This window comes from Pan troglodytes, chromosome 8 (genome assembly GCF_028858775.2).
Source record: "Pan troglodytes isolate AG18354 chromosome 8, NHGRI_mPanTro3-v2.0_pri, whole genome shotgun sequence".
Classification (NCBI taxonomy): Eukaryota; Metazoa; Chordata; class Mammalia; order Primates; family Hominidae; genus Pan; species Pan troglodytes.
Genome location: NC_072406.2, coordinates 86034780 through 86059033, shown reverse-complemented (window position 1 = coordinate 86059033; position 24254 = coordinate 86034780). Strand labels below are relative to the sequence as shown.

The 24254-nt window shown below is 50.7% G+C and overlaps 1 protein-coding gene across 50 annotated transcripts in view; it reads left to right on the top strand.

The window, feature by feature from the left end:
* The window catches only part of CAMK2G (calcium/calmodulin dependent protein kinase II gamma), a 62109-nt gene extending 38655 nt beyond the window's left edge, over positions 1-23454 (top strand). For 5 of the 50 annotated variants that reach the window (XM_063780787.1, XM_016918631.4, XM_016918627.4 and 2 more), the window contains 8 exons: positions 10612-10680; positions 11877-11921; positions 14230-14278; positions 16308-16421; positions 18398-18473; positions 18834-18928; positions 20706-20950; positions 21448-23454. In XM_063780787.1, coding sequence (XP_063636857.1) covers positions 10612-10680; positions 11877-11921; positions 14230-14278; positions 16308-16421; positions 18398-18473; positions 18834-18928; positions 20706-20938 — 681 coding nt within the window. In that variant the 3' untranslated portion in view covers positions 20939-20950; positions 21448-23454. Of the gene's footprint in view, positions 1-7830; positions 7864-10611; positions 10681-11876; positions 11922-14229; positions 14279-16307; positions 16422-18397; positions 18474-18833; positions 19366-20705; positions 20951-21447 lie in introns of those variants that run through there. The other 45 variants (XM_063780788.1, XM_016918639.4, XM_054660286.2 and 42 more) reach the window with 28 other exon arrangements.
* The last annotated feature ends 800 nt before the right edge of the window (positions 23455-24254 follow it).

The window sequence follows — 24254 nt, the reverse complement described above, 5'->3', positions numbered from 1 at the left end:
CAGTCATAATGACCGGTGCCTGTAATCCCAGCCACTCGGGAGTCTGAGGCAGGAGAATGGCTTGAACCTGGGAGGCGGAGGTTGCAGTGAGCCAAGATTGCGCCGTTGCACTCCAGCCTGGGCGACAGAGCAAGACTCCGTCTGAAAATAGAAAAGAAAACAACATGACATTTCTATAACTTAAAAACAACAAATTATATTTGTATGGGTTCTCTTATACATATTGATGTTCTCTGCCCAGTGAGAACACAGGGTGTGTGGTAGATTGATGTCAAAAATATGGTTGGATCAGTCTTATCAGGCAGAATTGGAAGTTTCTGTGTCAGACCATGGGAAATACCATAGGCCACTGAGCAGGGAAGCTATGGTGAGAGTGCTGATAGAAATGATTTGGCAAGCCGGGTGCGGTGGCTTCACTCCTGTAATCCCAGCATTTTGGGATGCTGAGGCGAGAGGATTGCTTGAGTCCAGGAGTTTGAGACCAGCCTGGGCAAAACCTTGTCTGTGAAAAAAAAAAAAAAAAATTAACTGGGCATAGTGGTGTGCATCTGTAGTCACAGCTACTTGGGAGGCTGAGGTAAGAGAATTGCCTAAGCCCAGGGAGTTCGAGCCTGAGGTGAGCCAAGATCAAGCCACTGCACTCTCCAGCCTGGGTGACAGTGAAACCCTGCCTCAAAAAAAAAAAAAAAAAAAAGATACCTGCTGTGCTCCTAGAAGTTGGGAAGGCAAAACTTAATCTACCTTTTAAGGTGTTTACAGTGGGAGAGACACAAGGCAGCTACTGTTTCTGTGGAGTCTGCTAAGGTCTCAGGGAGGTGTGCACCTGGCAGGTGCCTGGGGGAGCAGACAGATAAACATTCAAACCAGGACAGGAATCTTCTGGAAGGAGATGGCCAGGAATTGAGCTTGAGGGAGTAGCTGGATTTTGCTGGGTTAAGGAGGAGACAGGAGGGGAGGGATATTCCAGGCAGAGGGAAGAGCGCATGTGAAGATACACGAGGTTGAAACAGCATGATGATTCTGGGAACTTCAGTATCTTCTTTATGGCTGAAGGGAACAGCAATTGCATAAAATGAGACCTGAAATAAAGCAGTGACTGTTGAGGTGGAGGGGAGAGGATGGAAAAGCCACCATTACAGAACAGGTTTCTAGCCAAACTTTCTAGATACTACTGGTGTCAAAGATGAAGGTCATGTGCAGCCATGTAAGATTAGCCCAAGGAGCCAGCTCAAACCATGCACATCCAGGGCCCAGCTTGGAATTCATATTCTGGAGGCCTTGGCTGGGAGGCAGAATCTGTGAATTTTAAAAACACTTTCATGAATCCAAAGCACATGAAGGTTTAAGAGTCTGGTAAAGGCAAAATTTTGGGGTTATGTGTTAAGAAAGGGCTGGAACAAGAGTCGGCAAAGGAAACAGAGGAAGGACAGAGAGGTAGGGGGAAAACAGACATGTGCAGCAGCTGCAGCTCTTCCAGGGACCCTGAGGATGAGGGCTGGGCAGACACATCATTAGGTAAAGGCTTTAAATGAGGACGTGCGTGGGGAACCTAGCCCTGCAATGTGTTGTGTGTCTGACCCTGATATGTGCTCAGTAAATGAGTTTTATGCCACATTCTTTTGAGAAAAGAGCTTCAATATCATGGTGGGAACCAGAGGCCAATGATCACCCAAAATTAAAAGGCCAACCGCATATTCACAGCAGTTGTGATGGGAGGGGTTAATATTTTTATTGAAAGAGTTTCTGTGACAAATAATCCCTCTTAAAACCCAGTAGAAGCTGGGCGTGGTGGCTCACGCCTGTAATCCCAGCACTTTGGGAGGCCGAGGCGGGTGGATCACGAGGTCAGGAGATCGAGACCATCCTGGCTAACACGGTGAAACCCCATCTCTACTGAAAATACAAAAAATTAGCCGGGCGTGGTGGCAGGCGCCTGTAGTCCCAGCTACTTGGGAGGTTGAGGCAGAAGAATGGCGTGAACCCGGGAGGCGGAGCTTGCAGTGAGCTGAGATTGTGCCACTGCACTCCATCCTGGGTGACAGAGCGAGACTCCGTCTCAAAAAAAAAAAAAAAAAAAAAAAACCCAGTAGATAGGCTAGGTGTGGTGGCTCACATCTGTAATCCCAGCACTTTGGGATGCCGAGGTGGGCTGATCACTTGAGGCCAGGATTTCGAGACCAGCCTGGCCAACATGGTGAAACCCCCTCTCTACTAAAAATACAAAAAGTAGCTAGTAGTGGTGGTGCACGCCTGTAGTCCCAGCTACTCGGGAGGCTGAGATAGGAGAATCACTTGAACCTTGCAGGGGGCAGAGGTTGCTGTGAGCTGGGATTACACCACTGCACTCCAGCCTGGGGGACAGAGCAAGACTCTGTCTCAAAAAAAAAAAAAAGGAAGATAGATGATCAAAGAAAATAAACTGACAACCTGAAAACAAGGAAGTAGAACTGGATAACAAATGTGGAAAAATTTCTAGCCTCACTAGTATCAGAGAAATGCAAATTGAAACAAGGTGCCATTTTTGGACTCTAGTTAGTGATGGTAGTGAAAACCAGAATGGTCCTTTCTAAAACAGCCTGTGTGTCAAAACCATAAAAATGCTTCTACCTCTTTTTACCCTGTTAATTCTACTTCTGAGAGTTTTTCCTAAAGAAATAATTCAAAATAGGAAAAAGCTAAAAGCAGAAAAATGTTGAACATGACATTATTTATAGCTGTGGAAAGATTGGAGGCTGGGCACATGGCTTATGCTTGTAATCTCAGCACTTTGTGAGGCCAAGTTGGGAGGATTGCTTGAACCCAAGAGCTTGAGACCAGCCTGGGAAACGTAGTGAGACCCCATCTCTAAAAAAAAAAAATTAGCTGAGTGTGGTGGAACGTGCCTGTAGTCCCAGCTACTTGGGAGGCTGAGGTGGGAGGATTGCTTGAGCCCAGGAGGCTGAGGTTACAGCCAGGATCGCACCACTGCGCTCCAGCCTGGGTGACAGAGTGAGGCTCTGTTTAAAAAAAAAAAAAAAGAGAGAAGAAAAAAAAGATTGGAGACAATTTGAAAAGCCAGTAAGGAGCCAGACACAGTGGTGCGTACCTATAGTCCCAGCTACTCAGGAGGCTGTCGCAGGAGAGAATTGCTTGAGCCCAGGAATTCGAGGCCAGCTGGGCAACATAGTGAGACCCCCAACTCTTAAAAATGTTTTTAAATTTAAAAATAAAAAGATTTTTTAAAAGCCAGTAAATGACTAAATAATTATGGGAAATCTATTTAATAAACTATTCAAAAGTTATTAATTTTCATGACCGTAGGGATATTTTAAGTGAAAAATAAAGTGCAGAAATGTTTTATATTAAGTGAAGGAAGTGGTATATAAAGGAGTACAGACAAGCCAGGCACGGTGGCTCACGCCTGTAATCCCAGCACTTTGGGAGCCCGAGGCAGACAGATCACGAGGTCAGGAGATCGAGACCAGCCTGGCCAACATGGTGAAACCCCGTCTTTACTAAAAATACAAAAATTAGCTGGGCGTGGTGGTGCGTGCCTGTAATCCCAGCCACTTGGAAGGCTGAGGCAGGAGAATCGCTTGAACTAGGGAGTCGGAGGTTGCGGTGAGCCAAGCGCGCCACTGCACTCCAGCCTGGTGACAGAGCAAGATTCTGTCTCAAAAAATAAAAAAGAAAAGGAGTACATACACTATCATTCTAAATTTGGTTTGAAGAAACGTGTTTGTAGATATTTATTCAGTATATAATATGTGGATAAAAAAGGGACTGGAAGAAAGCCCACTGAAGTGTCAACAGTAACTTCACCAGGTGATGGGAATTTGAGAAACTTTTTTTCTTACACATTTTTCTGTATTCTATATTTTTCATCTAGATTGTGCACTACTGTTATCAGAATTTTTTTTAAATACTATTTTTTTTTAAAGTAAAGCATAATACCAGGTGTGGCAACTCATGCCTGGTAATCCCAGCTACTTGGGAGGCTGAGGTGGGAGGATTGCTTGAGCCCAGGAGGTTCAGCCTGGGCAACATAAGCAAGACTCCATCTCAATTAAAAAAAAAAGAAAAGAGGTAAGACATGTGCTTGTATTATTATATCTTATAATGATATCTTTTTTTTTGTTTTTTGAGACAGGGTCTCACTCTGTCCCCCTGGCTGGAGTGTAGTGGTGTGATCTTGGCTCACTGCAACCTCCGCCTCCCGGGCTCAAGTGATTCTTCCACCTCAGCCTCCTGAGTAGCTGGGAATACGGGCATGTGCCACCACGCCCGGCTGATTTTTGTATTTTTAGTAGAGACGGGGTTGCCCAGGCTAGTCTTGAACTCCCGAGCTCAGGTGATCTGCCCGCCTCGACCTCCTGAAGTGCTGGGGTTACAGGCATGAGCCACCACGCCTGGCCTATAATGATATCTTAAAAGATTGCTTGCTTTTTTTTTTTTTTTTTTTTTAGACGGAGTCTCACTCTCACCTAGGCTGGAGTGCAATGGCATGGTCTTGGCTCACTGCAACCTCCGCCTCCCGGGTTCAAACAATTCTCCAACCTCAGCCTCCCAAGTAGCTGGGACTACAGGCGCGTGCCACCACACCCGGCTAATTTTTATATTTTTAGTAGAGACGGGGTTTTGCTATGTTGGCCAGGCTGGTCTCGATCTCCTGACCTTGTGATCCACCCGCCTCAGCCTCCCAAAGTGCTGGGATTACAGGCATGAACCACCGTGCCCGGCCAATTGCATTTTTTAAAAAGACTGGAAGATTGCTAGGAGTATTAGTGGTTTTCCCATGCCCCTTCTCTGTTTTCCAAATTGCTTGTATTGTGGCTGCAGTCCTTTTATAATATGAAACAGGTAAATAACAACTTATGTTGTGGCTGCATCAAAGGGGTGAGAAACGAAAAGGAGAGGACAAAGCAAGATGTGCAGAGTTCGACCTTTCCAGGCTCTCTCAAAGTCAAGGTTTTGATCAATGTTATGAGGGAGGCCTGTGAAGTAGCTCAGATGGTCTTGAGCTTTCAGCATCATGGATTCTTCTTTTAGATCCCATCTTCCCTTCCCAACTCCCCCTTCCTCAATTCCTACCACTTAAGTGTCCATAGGGCGATTTCTTTTTCACTGTTCAGAAGCTTTCTGCAAGATGTTCAAAATACCAGCATTGGTTTGAGCAGCTAGTCTGTCTTGTGTTCTTGATTTGGGGGACTTAGCTTCTATTTAGATTTCTTTGAAGCTGGATGCCAGTGACCCAGGGTCTGTGGAAGAGTAAGAGCCACTTGTGAGGATGACTGAAGAGGCCACAAACTCTCAGATCCTGAGAGTGTAGGACAGCTTGTGCCTTCTGCTAGTCCCAGGCCAGAATGGCCATCCTATCTTTAAAAAAGAAAGCAAGCAAGGAAAACGAAAGGTTATAGTTATTTCCCTAAGTACTATTTGAATTATTTTGTTAAATTAAGTATGAGAAAGAGGTTTGAACGCTTTTCCAGCTTAAAATTTAAAATAAATATACAGTTTTTAAGTAAAAGTGAGATATGATTCTTTAGAAATCATCTGGCATTTAGCCAGGCATGGTGGTGTGCACCTGTAGTCCTAGCTACTCAGGAGGCTGAGGCAGGAAGGTCCCTTGAGCCCAGGAGGTTGAGGCTGCAGTGAGCCATGATCATGCCAGTACTTCAGCCCGGGCAATAGAGTAAGACCTTATCTCTAAAAAAATAATAAAAAGACCTCACATTTAGACAATGTGGTAGTGTGCTGGTTCAGAAGGAGCCCAGCTATGCATGGCTAAGGGCAAATCCCTGAATGGAGAAGGAAATTGAAAAATGTTCACTAACCTGAGAAACAGTCTTTGGAAAAGGGTGATCTCAGGTTCTCATGCAGGACAATTTAGGAAAAAGAGAGCAAGCCAGGAGAAGGCTGAGAACTTATTCCCCATTAGTCAAAAATCTGCTTTAAGTCAAGATCCTGCAATGGCCTTTGACAACAAGCCCCTGAAAATCAGCAGAACAAAGACTGGGCCTGGTGAGTGAGTGCCTGCGCAGAGTTCTTGCTGCCGTGATTCAGTGCAAGTTAGAAACCTGTGCTCTTCTTTAGCCTGGGGAAAAACCAAAGTCAGCAAACCCAGCTCAACTCAGCAAACTTTCGTCGCCTGTATGCTAACTGTAAGGCATGTTGCTAGGTACTGTGGAAATTGTAAAGACACATAAGATAGGAACCTTCCTGAAAGCAGTAACACTTTAGTTGGGTAAAGGGACAAGGAGATATACACACACATACACACACACCCCGCTACTTATATTATATATATGAATATAAGGGAACTCCCTCTTTTTGAGGGATGATTTTCGAAGTAAAATATCATATTTGAGCATATTTAAAAGGCCACTGTAAGGCTGTGTGCGGTGGCTCACGCTTGTAATCCCAGCACTTTGGGAGGCCAAGGCAGGTGGATCACCTGAGGTCAGGAGTTGGAGACCAGCCTGGCCAACATGGCGAAACCAGTCTCTCTACTAAAAATACAAAAAAAAATCAGTGGGGCGTGGTGGCGGGCGCCTGTAATCCCTGCCACTCAGGAGGCTAAGGCAGGAGAATTGCTTGAACCAGGGAGGCGGAGGTTGCAGTGAGCCGAGATGGTGCCACTGCACTCCAGCCTGGGCAACAGAGTGAGACTCCCTAAAAATAAATAAATAAATAAATAAATAAATAAAAGGCCAATGTAAAAGAGGCCTAACTATATTTAGGTTTTTCTTTTCCTTTAAATCTAATTCTAAATTATGGACCATTGTCAATATTTGTAGCCTCTTTCGTTGATTATAATAATAATCCCTGAAAATGCCTTCTAAAGAATGCTGGCCGCTTGAGGGCAGGAGCAGTTTATCAGCTGTGTTTACCTGAAACAGCCCTCAGTGTTTGCTGGGCATTGTTAAATGAATGTGCAAAAGTTGAACGACAGACAGACATATTACGGGGGACCTTACCCCCAGTGAGCTAATGATGACATTGATAATTACCCTTCATTTTTTAGACACAGTCTTCTGGGATATATTTTCAGTGTTCCACGTGGTCTTCATCTTGATGCGTCTGTTTCACATGTGAACGTAAAGTTCGTGAGCATCTAGTTGAGGTTGAGGAATCACTGCTTTCAACATTCCCTGTGGCTTACATCCCTGCATTTTTATGATCACTGTAGTTTTAATCACTGGCACTCCTGTGTTTCTATTTTCCACGAATTGCAAAATGCAATAAAAAATTCAAATATTGTAAACAAGCATGGCTATACTGACAAAGGAAGGCCAACATTTAACTGCTAGGTGATTTTCAAAAGCTCAGCATCTTTATGTAAAAAGCATAGTAGGGGTGCAGCGAAGTCAGAAGTCAAATTTTATTAGAGCTTAGGAGAGCCTGTAGTAGCTTTTGCTTTTTCCCTGGTGGCTGCTCACTTGAATTTCAGACAGTTCTAGTAATGAGAGAAAATAAATAACATTACAGGGTGAGCTAACCCTATGAACCCAGACCTGTAAATTTGTAGCAAAATGATACTTACCCTCACAGACTTGTGTCTTAATCTCCTTAAGAGGCTTTTTTTGAGCAAGGCTGAGACATCTCAGAAGATACTAAATCTGTGTCTATGAACCTGACCACAGAAGAGTTCTTCCCTCCCAGGGTCTGGAGGGTGTGAGTGCCTGTCGGTCCGTGTGCTGTTTAACCCTCTGGTGCTGGACTCCGGGTCTCCCTCCGCTCTTTTCTCCCTGATGCAGAGCCCACACTGGTGCGCTAACCTGCAGCGTCTCTGTGCTTCTCTTCTTACCTCCTCTTTCCCCTTCTCTTTCCCTCTTGCTGTGGTGTGTCCAGAAAAGGAAGTCGAGTTCCAGCGTGCACCTAATGGTGAGCCTTGCCTGCCCACCCATCGCCCACTCCATGCTGCCTGTGCCCGCCTGCCAGCCACGCAAACCTGTTCTGCCACGTGCGTGTGCCTCACTCATCCTCACTGCATGTCTGTGCTGTGTGGGCAGGTGTGGCCTGTCCTGCCAGGCGGGGGCCATTGCCCAAGGTCACCCAGTAGCCTAAAAAGTGGACATTGGAAGGGGTGGTACGGCACCCCCTGCTGTGGAGCTTGGACAGACCCCAGCGACCCAGGGTAGGATGTGAAGCTGGTAGGGACTTGGGGCAAGCAAGGGAGAGACCCTCACTCTCTTGTCACCCAGAAGGAGAGGCCCTGCTTCCCAGGCATGAGGAGCTGCTTCCTACAGACTGGCAGCTGGAGGGCAACTGTGTGGTGGGCAGAGGAGCTGGTTGCAGGCTCCCACTTGTGAGTCTCGCTCTCCTGGCTCTGCCCCCGTGCAAATCCCATTCTCTCTAGCTGTGCCCAGTGGTTTATTCTGCCCACCCAGCCCTCGGGGGACAGCTAACTCATCTTTCTCACGGGACACTGGGCACCAAGGGCAACACAGCAGCCTGAGTCATTATGAAACCATCCATTAAAACCAGAGGTGGGGGCCGGGCACGATGGCTCACGCCTGTAATCCTAGCACTTTGGGAGGCCGAGGCGGGTGGATCACAAGGTCAGGAGATCAAGACCATAACACGGTGAAACCCTGTCTCTACTAAAAATGCAAAAAATTAGCCAGGTGTGGTGGCGGGCGCCTGTAGTCCCAGCTACTCAGGAGGCTGAGGCAGGAGAATGGCGTGAACCCAGGAGGCGGAGCTTGCAGTGAGCCGAGATCGCGCCACTGCGCTCCAGCCTGGGCGACAGAGCTAGACTCCGTCTCAAAAAATAAATAAACCAGAGGTGGGGCCACTTGGGTGACATCCCAGCCCTCTGCAGGTTTTGTGGGCACCCTGGAGTCCTTGCCCCCTGTGAGGGTCTTGGCCTCAGCTGGGATTTACAGGTAGGGCAGCCCTCTCTAACCAACCCCGAACAGGTCAGCATCATTCACTGAGCTAGGTGGGCTTTGCTTCTTGGTGGGAATGAGAGACAGCAGAGCTCCCGTGAGTTTAGACCCACCGTCTCACTACTCCTGGGACCCCTCTTCTCTAGCCTGTCGCAGTCTGTGGAGTCTTGTTCAGTGGAGTCACTTGGTGCCTGGCTTGAGGTTCCATGCCTAGCCCTGGGTTTGGGGATGTCTGAGCCATTGACAGCAAGCTGGCGGTGGACGGCTTCAGGTCTGGTCCAAGAGGCCTCCAGGCAAGAAGTAGGACAGTCAGGATGCTTTCTGTGTATGTCCTAGGAGAGAAGACACACATTCTCGCTGTCGATGTATCATCTGTGCCCTGTGCAGGGATGGTAGCCACACATTTGTCTCACTGCCTATTGAAGAACTTGCAGGCATCAGGCTGCTCCTCAGTGGCCCCCAACCCCACTGGAACTCAGTGAGATGGAGTACGCGGGTTAGGGAACTATCAGAGGCAAAGAACATCACATGGATATGGCTCCCTGCCCTGGAGATCAGCCTTCTTCCTTCCTTCCATCTTCCCCTTGCCCCTCCCTTGCTGTGCCCCTCCGTGTAATGTTTTTGTTTGTTCGTTTGTTTTTGTTTTTTGGAGATGGAGTCTTGAGTCTTGCTCTGTTGCCCAGGCTGGAGTGCAGTGGTGCAATCTTGGCTCACTGCAATCTCTGCCTCCCAGGTTCAAGCAATTCTCTTGTCTCAGCCTCCCGAGTAGCTGGGATTACAGGCATGTGCCACCATGCCCGGCTAATTTTTGTATTTTTAGTAGAGACGGGGTTTCACCATGTTGGCCAGGCTGGTCTTGAACTCCTGACCTCAGGTGATCCACCCGCCTTGGCCTCCCAAAGTGCTGAGATTACAGGTGTGAGCCATCGTGCCCACCCACCACCATGTAGTTTTGAAAGGCAAGGAGATATCCCTGGTGGTCATGGTGCTGTTGGGAATGTTGGCCTGTGTGTGGCCTACTCTGTCCTGGGGGCTGGATTCTGGGACTACAGCTACAGCCCCGCTGGGTTTCACCTGCCCCTCCCCGGAACACTGCCCTTCTAGCTGATCAGGCCTAAGATTTGTCAGACAAAAAGGTGAACAGCACAGTCCTGACTCTGCTCCCTGAGGTCAGTGAATGCATTTTGTGTCTGAAAGGGACTTCCACCCCCATCCTCTGGACACCATCTCTTAGGCCAGGCATACTTTTCTTTTCTCCTTCCTCTTTGTTTCAGGCTTCGAGCTGGTGTTGTAAGAAGGAAATACAGATGCTGGGTTGAAAGTGCAGCAGGAGACTGCCCACAGATAGGGGACCAGAGTTTCTGAATTTTGTTCTGCTTTCTTATAAACTACCCCCCTTTTTCCTGTACAGTGGGAAGAAGATCTTGAACTTCTTTGGGTCAGGTGTGGATTTTGCAATGACCTGGCACCTGGCATAAGCAGAGATTTCTGGAGGGATGCTTTAAAACAAGGCTTTGGGCTGGTCCCACCTTGAGGGTGCCCCCAGAGCTAGGTCTCTGGGCCCCACAAATACTTCCTCTGATCATCTCTCTAGCCATCGCTCCCATCTACACAGCGTTATGGAGGCCACCTCAGGCCTACCTCCTCCAGGCCAGACCAGGGGGCAAGGGAGGTCTGGGAGTTGAACCTGAGTGGCCTTGGGGACTCTGGAGGAACTAAACCATCTGTTTTCTTGTCTCAGCCACAGAGCAACAACAAAAACAGTCTCGTAAGCCCAGCCCAAGAGCCCGCGCCCTTGCAGACGGCCATGGTACCTCCTGACTACAGCTTCTCCGCCTCTGACCCTGGCTGCCTCCTGCCCCTTCCCTCTTCCTCCTCTTGTGCCCCCTCCCTGGCCTCCTGGCCTGTTCCTTTCTTGGTCCCCATAGAACTGACTGCTTTGTGTGCCGCCCTGTATGCCCCTTCCCCTTCATTGTCCCGCCTGGCCGCGCTCCATCCCGCATGGCAGAAGTGCTGCTCCTGCTCCTGCTCCTTTCGCTGGTGGGGGGAAGAGTGATCAGGGCTCTCAGCTGAACCTCCCAGGCCCAGCCCAGGACCCCTAGTGGGTCTGCTGTGGGGGCTGGGAAGGTGAGTTGCTTAGGAAAGGAGAGGGTAGGAGCTTTCTTGGGACCTGAACATCAGTTCTTGGAGGCCCCCTTGTAAAACCTGCCTCAGCCTCTCCTTTGCAAAGCCAGAAACAGGAAAGAGGGCTGGGGTCCCCACCTCTGGATGGTGCTGAGGTCTCCAGGCTCCTGGAGTGCCTCATGCTGGCTAAGTTCTCTCTGGGCTCCTCCAGGGGTTCTGTGTGCTCTTGGAGCTCCCTCTGCTAGTGGTGGCTAACTAGAGAGTCAGCAGGGGGGTGACTGGGAAAGAGGGAGAGGTGATGTTGCCTGCTATTCCCCTCCTTGCGGACCCTCATACCACGTGACGTGGCGGCGTGGGGCCAGGAACTAGGGAAGGCAGAAGGCGGGCGCAGTGGGCGGCTCTCTGGGCTCAGCTTGCTGAGGGGGCCTCCTGTCCTGGCTCTTTCTGGGAGACCTCATTCTTCTGCTCATGTTCCTGCCTCACACATTCCCCGTGATGAACGCTGTGGGCGGGGCCCGGCCTGTGCCCTCAGTCCCACAGCTCCTCTAGTGTACCTGCCCCGTGGGAACCCCATGTGGAAAGAGCCCTCAGAACTGACAGGAATCAGGGACAGAGGCCCTTGCTGTCTCAGCCTCCTGGGCACCTGCACCTGCCAGGCCTCTCTTTCTTACCAGCCAGTGCTGCTGCCAAAATCCAGGGCTATCCCAGCTGCCCGGGACCCCAGTTGAGCCGGGATATTTTGTCTTCTGGAGATGGCTGGTGGGCAGGCCTCAGTGGTCATCATAGGGTCTGCGGGGGGTCCTGGGGTACAGGTGGGGCTCCTCAGGGAAGAGCCATAGTCTGTCCCCAAGTCGGAAGGGTAATCTTCATCTTCTCTCACAGGAGCCACAAACCACTGTGGTACACAACGCTACAGATGGGATCAAGGTGAGTGGCTCCTGAGCCTGCCTCCTGCTTTCCAGGTCAGCAGGAGACAGGTGGGCTGGGTCCCAGGGGTCTACAGGCTGCACCCTGAGGCCAAGGCGTTTGCAGAGGCTCAGCTGAAGGTAGCCTGTGCCCACAGTTGCTCCATGCTGAGGAAGGGCATTATACCTTACAGAGCTCAGGCTTTGCAGTCAGACAGACCTGGTCTGAATCCTGGCCCTGCACCTTAGTATCCTTTATCTGCAAATTGGGGATGATAATAATAGAATCTTCCTCCATATGTCGGAAGTTTAAATGAGAGTAAACGTTCACTGAAAAAACAGGCAAGAGTATCTCCAGACCCTGGAGCGTTCTCCATGGCCTGACTCCTTTGTGCCCTTGATGTTTTCACCAGCATTCCTGAACATCTGTTAAGCCCAGATACCATCCATGGCTCTGGCTTACAGAGGTGACAAGACAAATTACCTGTTCAAACGGTGGGTGGGATGGGAGGCAGATAAAAAACCAATAAGCAAACAGATAAGATAAGCCGGCACCGTGGCTCACACCTGTAATCCTCACACTTTGGGAGGCCAAGGTGCGCAGATCGCCTGAGCTCAGGAGTTAGAGACCACCCTGGGCAACATGGTGAAACCCTGTCTCTACTAAAATACAAAAAAGTAGGCAGGTGTGGTGGCGCGTGCCTGTAGTCCCAGCTACTTGGGAGGCTGAGGCACAATAATTGCTTGAGCCTGGGAGGTGGAGGTTGCAGTGAGCTGAGATCACGCCACTGCACTCCAGCTTGGGCTACGCAGTGAGACCTAATCTCTCCAAAAAAATAAATAAGATAAAATCTAATGTCAATAGGTAATCTGAAGAAAATGGCAGAAAGTAGAGAGAGGGCCAGGTGCGGTGGCTCATGCCTGTAATCCTAGCACTTTGGGAGGCCAAGATGGGCGGATCACTTGAGGTCAGGAGTTCAAAACCAGCCTGGCCAACATGGCAAAACCCCATCTCTACTAAAGATACAGAAATTACCTGGGGATGGTGGCACATGCCTGTAATCCCAGCTACCTGGGAGGCTGAGGCAGGAGAATCGCTTGAACCTGGGAGGCGGAGGTTGCAGTGAGCTGAAATCGTGCCACTGCACTTCAGCCTGGGTGACAGAGCAAGACTCCATCTAAAAAATGAAAAACAGAAAAACCTCACCAAACTAGACAGAGAGAACAGGGCCTTGAATTAAGTAGTCAGGAGAGGGCTTCTTTCAGGAGGTGATATCTGAGCTAGAAACTGAATGGTGGGTGGGAAGGAGGCAGCCAGGCCAGCTCTGAGGCCGAGTGCCCTAAGCAGAAGGAACTGAAGCTCAGATGTGGCCTTTGTAATCAAGCAGAGGGAAGAGCAAAGTGAGACAGGGAGAACCATAGGAGAGTGATGAGGTTGGAGAAGCAGCAGGGCCTGCTACAGAGGCCCTTGTAGGAGTTTGCATTTTCTTCCAGCAGCAAGGAGAAGCTATTGGGAGTTCTTAGCAGGAGTAATAGAATCTAGTTGACACTTTAAAACACCACTCTGGCCTCATGATCAAGAACTCTAGGGAGGCCCGGGCGCGGTGGCTCACGCCCATAATCCCTGCACTTTGGAAGGCCGAGGCGAGTGGATCAGCAGAGGTCAGGAGCTCGAGACCAGCCTGGCCAACATGATGAAACCCCATCTCTAATAAAAATACAAAAATTAGCCAGGCATGGTGGCAGGCACCTGTAATCCCAGCTACTCAGGAGGCTGAGACAGGAGAATCACTTGAACCCGGGAGGCAGAGGTTGCAGTGAGCCGAGATCATGCCATTGCACTCCAGCCTGTGCAACAAGAGCAAAACTCTGTTTCAAAAAAGAAAAACTCTAGGGAGGAGGTAAGTGTGGAAGTTAGGGAGACCATGAAGCTGTTATCATGGTTCAGGTGTGAGATGCTGGTGGCCTAGAGTCAGGTTGTAGCTGTGCATTGGAAGTGAAGAGGTAAGACATGGGGTTTACTTTGGAGGCAGAACCAAAAGATTTTATTTTAGATTGGGCGATCTGAATATAAGGGAAAAAGAGAAAGAGAAGGATTGAGGATGACTCCAGGTTTTAGCCTGAGTAACTGGGTAGATGGTAGCATTTACCAACTGGGGGAAGACTAGGGAGGGGATTTGGGAAGAGTCAGACAGCCAGGGTGGAAGCAGAACCTTCCACAATTCCTCATTGCACCTCTTGTAGGAGCACAAACTCTGCTTTTGTTCTGCTTTGCTCCTCTGGCTTCCAAGGGATGGAGCATATAGAAACATGTTCTTTTTGGCCTACAGGGCTCCACAGAGAGCTGCAACACCACCACAGAAGATGAGGACCTCAAAGGTAGGTGCTGGCCCTTGGAGGGGGAAGGACTCCAGCAGTGACCCAGGTACCTGGGCTCCAATGGGGCACCTGCCTTTTCTGTCCCCAGAACTGGGAATGCTGGCTCCTATGCCCCTAGGAGAGGGCTTGGTATAAAAGCTACTTTCCACGAGCCAAGATATGAGGCCCCTGTCTGGTGTTGCTGAGCTGGGCTAGAGGCTTCTCTTCTTTGACCCCAAGTCTAAAATAGCTAAGCTAGAGATTCTCCAGGGGCCGGGGCTCAGAGAACTGTTCCTGTTGCTGATAATGATGTGCCATCCAAGAACAGGGGTACCCCAAGTCCCTGCGGAAGTAGCCTGTAAGTGCTATGAGTCATAAATAGAGTGACCAATCACTCCTGGTTTTCCTCGGACACAGAAATTTTGGTTTTAAGACTGTGATGGGCCAGGAGTGCTGGCTCACACCTGTAATACCCAGAACTTTGGGAGGGCCAGGGCAGAAGGATTGCTTGAGACCAGGAGTTTGAGACAAGCTTGGGCAACATAGCAAGACCTTGTCTCTATTAAAAAAAAAAAAAAAATTAGGAACAAATAAATAGGCCAGGTGCGGTGACTCACACCTGTAATCCCCGCACTTTGGGAGGCCGAGGCAAGAGGATCACTTGAGGTCAGGAGTTCAAAACCAGCCTGGCCAACATGATGAAACCCCGTCTCTACTAAAAATACAAAAAAAGGCCGGGCGTAGTGGCTCACGCCTGTAATCCCAACACTTTGGGAGGCCAAGGTGGGTGGATCACCTGAAGGTCAGAAGTTCAAGACCAGCCTGGCCAACATGGTGAAACTCCATCTCTACTAAAAATATAAAAAATTAGCCAGGTGTGGTGGCAGGTGCCTGTAATCGTAGCTACTCGGGAGGCGGAGGTGGGAGAATCGCTTGAACCTGGGAGGTGGAGGTTGCAGTGAGCCGAGATCACCCCATTGCACTCCAGCCTGGGCAACAAGAGCGAAACTTCTTCTCAAAAAAAAAAAAAAAAAAAAAAAAAATTAGCCGGGTGTGGTGGCGGGGTCCTGTAATCCCAGCTACTCGAGAGGCTGAGGCATGAAAATGGCTTGAACCCGGGAGGTGGAGGTTGCAGTGAGCTGAGATTGCACCACTGCACTCCAGCCTGGGTGACAGAGCGAGACTCTGTCTCAAGAAAAAAAAAAAAAAAAGAAAGAAATATATAAATAAATATAAAACCCAGATAGTCCTGGGAACACTGGGATGAGTTGGTCACTCTAGTCCTAAGATTTTGGCCTGAATGATGGAGTTGGAACCAATCTGACAACCGTGAGGCCACATTTGGTCATGTCCTGGTGGGCCCGTAAGGACCACTAGCCTAAGCTTGGGCCTGGCTAGAGTGCCAGGGCGGTGGGAGGGCATGGCAGGCCGGACCCCTGGGAATCTCTGTCCTGCTCTTTGATTGGGCCTCCTGGAATTGCTCCCTTTGCCTGAATTCAGTAAGTGACCTTGGGCCAGGACATCAGAAAAGACAGAGGAACACTCTAGGACAGAGCTGGGAGAGCATGCCCTGGGTGGCAAGGGGGCACCAAACCTTTTGGAACCAAAAAAAAAATAGCAGAAAGCTGCGAGGAAGTGAATCATAGTAGCTCCAGGCCCCTGTGAGTGAGGTCAGATCAGTTTTGATTCCGGCACTGCTGGCAACATAGGAGGCGCTGTCACTGCTGGGCTCTGGACCCTGTGGCCTGGCCCCCTGGAACATCTTCCCCGGGATCAGGGGTCCTTGGACAGGCTGTTGTAAGGCTCGTCTGGAAGCCACAGCCCAGGTCTGGGCACCTGCCTGGTGCCCTCAGCTGGGAGGCCTCTCTGGCAGAGGCGGCGGCGTGGGATGTCGTCCAGTGTCCACAGCAGCCTGAGGCGAGGCGTCCCCTTGCCCCGGCTCTGCAGCGCCATGGGCTCGGGGCCTGTCTGGCTTGCTCGCTCACCTGCCTTGTTCTGTTTGTTTTGGCTGCTCTGCCTTGCCCTGCCCTGCCCTGCCCTGGCTGGCTAGCTGCCCCGCTCCGCACTGGGAATGGCAGCTCGGTGCCTGAAGGACGGAGCTCCCGGGACAGAACAGCCCCCTCTGCAGGCATGCAGCCCCAGCCTTCTCTCTGCTCCTCAGCCAGTAAGTGTGAGGGAGGCACATTCTGGCTTCCGTCTCCCTGGCTCGTCCTGAAGCCCCTCAGGGACCCCCACCACAGCTGTCAGTCCCACCCACCTGCCCGTGGTAGTAAGCTCTGGGAGCATGGCCTCTGCTGGGGGTGGGGGGTAGATTGGAGGTGCTGTTGAGACCAGGCAGGGGCCCCTGAGTCTGGGGCCCAAAGAAATATGAGAAGAGTGGGTGGAAGAACATGGCCTGGGATGAGGGGAGTAGAAAGCCCCCAGGATGTGCAGTGGGCCTTGCCTCAGCGCTGAGCCAGGAAGAAGGGCAGAGTCGGAAGTCAGGTCTGTGGGGGTGGGAGTGGGGTGATGGGGAAATCGTGACAGCGAGGAACTGTGTTGGGGATGTGGTGCTTCCTGAGTCTCAGCATAACAGTATTAAGAGCATGGGGTCAGAGGCAAGATAGATCTGAGTTTAAATCCCAGCTACACTGCCTTCAAGAGTGTGAAGTTTAACCTCCCAGAGCTGCAGGTTCCTTATCTGTAATGTGGAAATAAAATGGCACGCACCTCAGAGCCTTGTTAGATAAAAGACAAGGCAGTAGGAAGTCTTGATACGGTGCCTCGCTGGGTTATCAGTAGCTCATCCTCATATTTCTAGTTACGTCTGTGCTGGAGGATGCCTTTGTCTGCTGCTTTTCCTCCCACCATCTATCCTTGCAGAGTTTCTAAGCACAACCCTCTTCGCCCGTGGGGCCCCAGTCAGGTCATCCAGATGGGTCTGGTGGGGTTGGAGAGGGTGTGTGTGTTGTGGGTGCACACCTGCCTGCTGCTTTTGGAAGCCGATCGAACTCCTTGCTTCCCTTAACCTGCTGCTTGCTCACCTGGAGCTGTGGCCTAGCAGGGCTGATGGCTGTGGGGCCCCCTCCTGGATGTGCCTTTGGCTGCGCTGCCCTGTCCCAACTGTGCTGCTTGGCTGTGCTGGCCCAGCCGGGCCGTGGTGGTGCTGTTCTAACGCTTGCAGTTGTCTTGCAGCCTTTTGCTCCTGTGAGGAAAGGGTTGTGGCCTGGCCCCGCCCAGGGCTCGGGTTAGGATGAGCCCAAGCTCAACCCAAGCTCTCCCTTACCCTGGTGGCAGCCCCTGCTGGTAGTGGCATTCCCTATAAGAGAAGCCCATGCCGGCAGGACATCACCAGCTGTCCCTTGGCTTTGGATGGGTTGGGGAGGAGGGCTCTGGAGGGCACCACCTCTGCCTGCCTGTCAGTCTGAGCCCTGTCTGGTTTTCCTGAGGAACACGTCCTGGCATGAGAGCTGGTGTGAAATGTGCAGCTTTCCCAAGCCTCGAGAGGTAAATGGAGCAGCCTCTCTGGTACAGGCTGTCCCAAGTTTTTACAGTTCTGGGATCATTTCTCCCAGAAAAGCTCTGTGGAGTTGAGCAGTGGGAAGCATCCATCCTAGGGTTCTGATGGTCCTTTGGCACCCCAGCCCTAGCTGGATTCTGCTGTCAGGCTACCTGTCGCCCAGGGCTGGGTCCTGGCCACTTAATGAGGGCTACGAGTGGGGGTGGTGATTGAGACCTGACTGAGCCCCTTCAGGTGAGAGAAGTAAATTGGGGGTGGAAGCAGCCTTATTGGGAGATGCTTGTGAGAGAGGCTGCTTATACAGGGGAGGGGCTCACAGCATTCACGATGTACCAGGCTCCTCACCTGTTAAAGGCAAGCGTGTTTTCTGCAACCTGGTTGTTGATGGAAAGGGAGGCAAAGGCCAAAGAACCATAACTAATGGCTGGGCTTCAGGAGAAAGTGGTCATTGTCTCTGCAGACTGCAGAGAGGGAGACGGGAGGGAAGGTGTGTTCGCTCTTCCTGCCAAGGGCCCTAGAGACAGAGAAGAGGGATGTCTTTGTCATAAGCGATCACAGGGGACTCCTGAGGACTGGGGAGGGCTCTCTGTAACTTGGGAGGTTCCCCAGTAGGTAAATTGATGGATTTTTCTCCCCCACAGTGCGAAAACAGGAGATCATTAAGATTACAGAACAGCTGATTGAAGCCATAAACAATGGGGACTTTGAGGCGTACACGTAAGTAGAGACCCATTTTTTTTGTGACCTAAGTCATCTCCCAAGGCCTTCCCTGCTTCCAGACAACAATTAGGACCCTGGGGAAAGGGAGGTTGGACCTTGGGCAAAGTATCTGAGTTAAGCCCTCTCCTAAGCTGGGAGCCCTTCCAGGTAGATTCCCTGAGCTCACCCATGGTATCCTGGCAGTGGGCCGAAAGCACAGGGCTGAGTGGCTCAGCAGGCAGGCCTGGAAGATCTTTGCTGTCTTGTCTGGCATGGCCACAGGTAGCCTGCTGCTACTGGATAGACACCGCTGATAAGGAAGGAAGACAAGTCACTCCCTAGAAGCCTGATAGGCTGCTTTTTTTTTTCTCCCTGTAGGAAGATTTGTGATCCAGGCCTCACTTCCTTTGAGCCTGAGGCCCTTGGTAACCTCGTGGAGGGGATGGATTTCCATAAGTTTTACTTTGAGAATCGTGAGTGGGTTCGTGCTGCTGATATACTCCTGCCTGCCCCTTCACCCCTTTGTCTCTGTCTCCTGCTCACCTTCTCATCCCAGTTGCCCACTTTTCCCTTATTTGACCTTCGTGCTGCACTCCTACTCTGTATGCTTGTCCCCTTGTGCCCTGATGGTTGTAGACAGGCACCTTTGAAGGCCCTGCTCCTGAGCTCCAAGTGCCATTCATTCTGCAGCTGCCTTGTGGCAGTGCCAGTCACCACAATCAAGCTCACTTATTTCTTGCCGGGCGCGGTGGCTTACGCCTGTAATCCCAGCACTTTGGGAGGCTGAGGCTGGCGGATCACAAGGTCAGGAGATCGAGGCCATCCTGGCTAACACGGTGAAACCCCATCTCTACTAAAAATACAAAAAATTAGCCGGGCATGGTGGCGGTGCCTGTAGTCCCAGCTACTCGGGTGGCTGAGGCAGGAGAATGGTGTGAACCTGGGAGGCAGAGCTTGCAGTGAGCCAAGATCAGGCCACTGCACTCCAGCCTGGGCAACAGAGCAAGACTCCATCGCAAAAAAAAAAAAAAAAAATTATTTAAGCCTCACCTCTTTCCAAGACGGATTGGAAGGAAACCCTTTGAGATTAGGTTGAGATGATCTCAGCACATAAGAACTAAGCTCTGTGTCTGCAGGTTTCACAATAGAGGAAATTAAAACCAGGATAAGAATGTGCAAACCAGGGCACTGTTGGTGATTTGCGAGATCGGAAGTTGTGGCTAGAATCTTCCTGACTATGGAGGAAGGCAGACGTCTTGTATAGGGGGTGGGGTGTACATTCTGGACAGTTCGTGGAAAATAAGGGGATAAGAAGCTGAATCATCACCCCCTCCCATCTTTCTCTCTGCTCTATGAGACCCTCCCCTTCCTTATTTTTATCTCTTCCCACTTTATGCTGGGCCTTCCCTATCCTGCCCTGAGTTATAGTTAGTCACTAACTTCTCCGCTGGCTCCCACCCTTATCACATCTCAGCTACATATATAAACTCTCTGTTATCTAAGTAATTCTATTAGCCAGAAGCAATTCCAGAGTTTATATTAGTACTAGGAAGGTGTCATGTAGCCCCTGTCTAACATTTGAATTGAACTAAAATGTGAATCTCAATAAAAGCAACACAGTTTTCACAGCATATGCTGATAATGGCAATCCAACTTCTTTTGCCTTTTCCCCAGAGAATCCTGGGAATATCCTGAGCTTGGTGCTTTGATGATTCTATTTCAGCTTTGGTGTCTTAAAAAAAAATTACAAATCAATTTTGAATGGTTTAAGTTTATGATTTTGTTCTGCAGCCCTAGCTAGGGGTGAGCCAAGCCTTATGAAATCTAAACTCAGCCTAACAGAATAGAAAATCTATAGGCTTTAGTTAAGAGTCACATGGTCCTGAGTTCAGGTGTGTGATTTGAGCAAATTATTCCTTGAGCCTATTTCCTCATCTTATAATGAAGAAAATATTATCCACCAAGAAATACAGCTCGGGCACGTAAAACCCCAGCACAATGCCTGATTAAAAGCGCAGCAGGTACTGTCATTGTTACCCATCTTTCTGTTCCTTTTGGATAAAGGAGACTAATGTAATGTGGCATCCTGGCCTCTGGAAGGCGTTCAGGGGTTCGGGGGTGGGGGGTGCGGTACTTGGAGATTCTGGGAGTGGTTGCTTGGGAGATGGTAAGACTTGGAAGTGCAGGCTGGGAGGAAAATGCAGGTGCCCAGGCCTGATGTCCTCTTACCTACCCCACCCTGCCCTGCAGTCCTGTCCAAGAACAGCAAGCCTATCCATACCACCATCCTAAACCCACACGTCCACGTGATTGGGGAGGACGCAGCGTGCATCGCCTACATCCGCCTCACCCAGTACATCGACGGGCAGGGTCGGCCTCGCACCAGCCAGTCAGAAGAGACCCGGGTCTGGCACCGTCGGGATGGCAAGTGGCTCAATGTCCACTATCACTGCTCAGGGGCCCCTGCCGCACCGCTGCAGTGAGCTCAGCCACAGGTGCACCTGGTTGACGGGGGAGAGGGGCTGGAAGGGCCTGGGATAGGTGGGGTCAGAGGAAGAAGAGAAGGCTGGGAGGTGGTCCTGGGAGAGGAGGTGTGGGCCGTCCCAGAGGACTGGCAAAGCCTGGCAGAATGGTTGCAATAAGTTATGCTTGGAAATCAGACAGACTAGGGTCTGGCTCCGTGACTCCAAATTGGATGACCTCAGACAGGTTACTTCCCCTCCCTAAACTGTTTCCTTAGCTGTCAAAGAAAGGCAGAGAGTGGTGCCTACCTCATTTAATCATTGTGAGGATTAAGTAAGATACTATAAGTAAAGCACTTAGTTAGTGCTTAGCAAATGGGAGGCAGTTTTGTATTTAAGCATTAGCTTCACCCACTTTCCCCACCTTCTCAGGCCGACTTGGCCATGTGTTTAGCGTGCTAAAGTCGCTGGAACTCATCTGTGTGCTCATTGTCCTCTGTTCTGTTACCACATTCTGTCCTGTTTGACAGGGGCTTTAGGAGATTCCAGCCGGAGGTCCAACCTTCGCAGCCAGTGGCTCTGGAGGGCCTGAGTGACAGCGGCAGTCCTGTTTGTTTGAGGTTTAAAACAATTCAATTACAAAAGCGGCAGCAGCCAATGCACGCCCCTGCATGCAGCCCTCCCGCCCGCCCTTCGTGTCTGTCTCTGCTGTACCGAGGTGTTTTTTACATTTAAGAAAAAAAAAAAAAAAGAAAAAAAGATTGTTTAAAAAAAAAAGGAATCCGTACCATGATGCGTTTTAAAACCACCGACAGCCCTTGGGTTGGCAAGAAGGCAGGAGTATGTATGAGGTCCATCCTGGCATGAGCAGTGGCTCACCCACCGGCCTTGAAGAGGTGAGCTTGGCCTCTCTGGTCCCCATGGACTCAGGGGGACCAGGCAAGAACTCTGACAGAGCTTTGGGGGCCGTGATGTGATTGCAGCTCCTGAGGTGGCCTGCTTACCCCAGGTCTAGGAATGGACTTCTTTGGAACTTGCATAGGCGCCTAGAATGGGGCTGATGAGAACATCGTGACCATCAGACCTACTTGGGAGAGAACGCAGAGCTCCCAGCCTGCTGTGGAGGCAGCTGAGAAGTGGTGGCCTCAGGACTGAGAGCCCGGACGTTGCTGTACTGTCTTGTTTAGTGTAGAAGGGAAGAGAATTGGTGCTGCAGAAGTGTACCCGCCATGAAGCCGATGAGAAACCTCGTGTTAGTCTGACATGCACTCACTCATCCATTTCTATAGGATGCACAATGCATGTGGGCCCTAATATTGAGGCCTTATCCCTGCAGCTAGGAGGGGGAGGGGTTGTTGCTGCTTTGCTTCGTGTTTTCTTCTAACCTGGCAAGGAGAGAGCCAGGCCCTGGTCAGGGCTCCCGTGCCGCCTTTGGCGGTTCTGTTTCTGTGCTGATCTGGACCATCTTTGTCTTGCCTTTTCACGGTAGTGGTCCCCATGCTGACCCTCATCTGGGCCTGAGCCCTCTGCCAAGTGCCCCTGTGGGATGGGAGGAGTGAGGCAGTGGGAGAAGAGGTGGTGGTCGTTTCTATGCATTCAGGCTGCCTTTGGGGCTGCCTCCCTTCTTATTCTTCCTTGCTGCACGTCCATCTCTTTTCCTGTCTTTGAGATTGACCTGACTGCTCTGGCAAGAAGAAGAGGTGTCCTTACAGAGGCCTCTTTACTGACCAACTGAAGTACAGACATACTGCTGGACAATCTGCATGGGCATCACCCCTCCCCGCATGTAACCCAAAAGAGGTGTCCAGAGCCAAGGCTTCTACCTTCATTGTCCCTCTCTGTGCTCAAGGAGTTCCATTCCAGGAGGAAGAGATCTATACCCTAAGCAGATAGCAAAGAAGATAATGGAGGAGCAGTTGGTCATGGCCTTGGTTTCCCTCAAAACAACGCTGCAGATTTATCTGCACAAACATCTCCACTTTTGGGGGAAAGGTGGGTAGATTCCAGTTCCCTGGACTACCTTCAGGAGGCACGAGAGCTGGGAGAAGAGGCAAAGCTACAGGTTTACTTGGGAGCCAGCTGAGAAGAGAGCAGACTCACAGGTGCTGGTGCTTGGATTTAGCCAGGCTCCTCCGAGCACCTCATGCATGTCCCAGCCCCTGGGCCTAGCCCTTTCCTGCCCTGCAGTCTGCAGTGCCAGCACGCAAATCCCTTCACCACAGGGTTTCGTTTTGCTGGCTTGAAGACACATGGTCTTAGAATTCATTGAGACCCATAGCTTCATATGGCTGCTCCAGCCCCACTTCTTAGCATTCTTACTCCTCTTCTGGGGCTAATGTCAGCATCTATAGACAATAGACTATTAAAAAATCACCTTTTAAACAAGAAACGGAAGGCATTTGATGCAGAATTTTTGCATGACAACATAGAAATAATTTAAAAATAGTGTTTGTTCTGAATGTTGGTAGACCCTTCATAGCTTTGTTACAATGAAACCTTGAACTGAAAATATTTAATAAAATAACCTTTAAACAGTCCATTGTGTTACTGCTGTTGGAGGTTTACGGCCAGAGGCATAGATTTTAGCAGCCTGGGTTACCAGGTTGGAGAGAGTACCTCCTCCTACTCCCTTTGGGTCCTTTTGAGAATAAAACTTCCTCATGCCTGTAATCCCAGTACTTTGGGAGGCCGAGGTGGGCGAATCACGAGGTCAGGAGTTCAAGACCAGCCTGGCTAATATGGTGAAACCCCGTCTCTACTAAAAAATACAAAAAATTTAGCTGGGCATAGTGGCGGGCGCCTGTAATCCCAGCTGCTCGGAAGGCTGAGGCAGGAGAATCGCTTGAACCTGGGAGGGGGAGGTTGCAGTGAGCCGAGGTCGCGCCACTGCACTCCAGCCCAGGCGACAGAGTGAGACTCCGTCTCAAAAAAAAAAAAAAAAAAAAAACTTCCTCATAAACAGCCTCCAACTAGCGCTCGGTGCTGCGGAGGCGACGCGGGGCGGGGAGGGAGGGTGAGTGCCCTGGGAGCCAGCTGAGGGCCTCGCCCCGCCCCTGGTCCCGCCTCCGATTAGGCCGCTCCGCCTCTTCCCCTCCGCTCCGCCTCTTCCCCTCCCCTCCCCCGAGTGGGCCGGCCCGGCTCCCCCTCCGCGGGGCTGAGTGGATGAGCCCAGGTCTGAGCCCGCCCCTGCTCCGAAGTCGTGGTCCCCGACGCTCGGCCGGCGGTGCCATCGCGCGGGGAGGAGGGGGTGCGCTTCCCCGGGCGGGGCGCGGAGCCCGCCGTCTCGGAAGCCGCGGCTCGGCCCGGCACTGCGGAGGGCCGCTTGATTTCCCGGAAC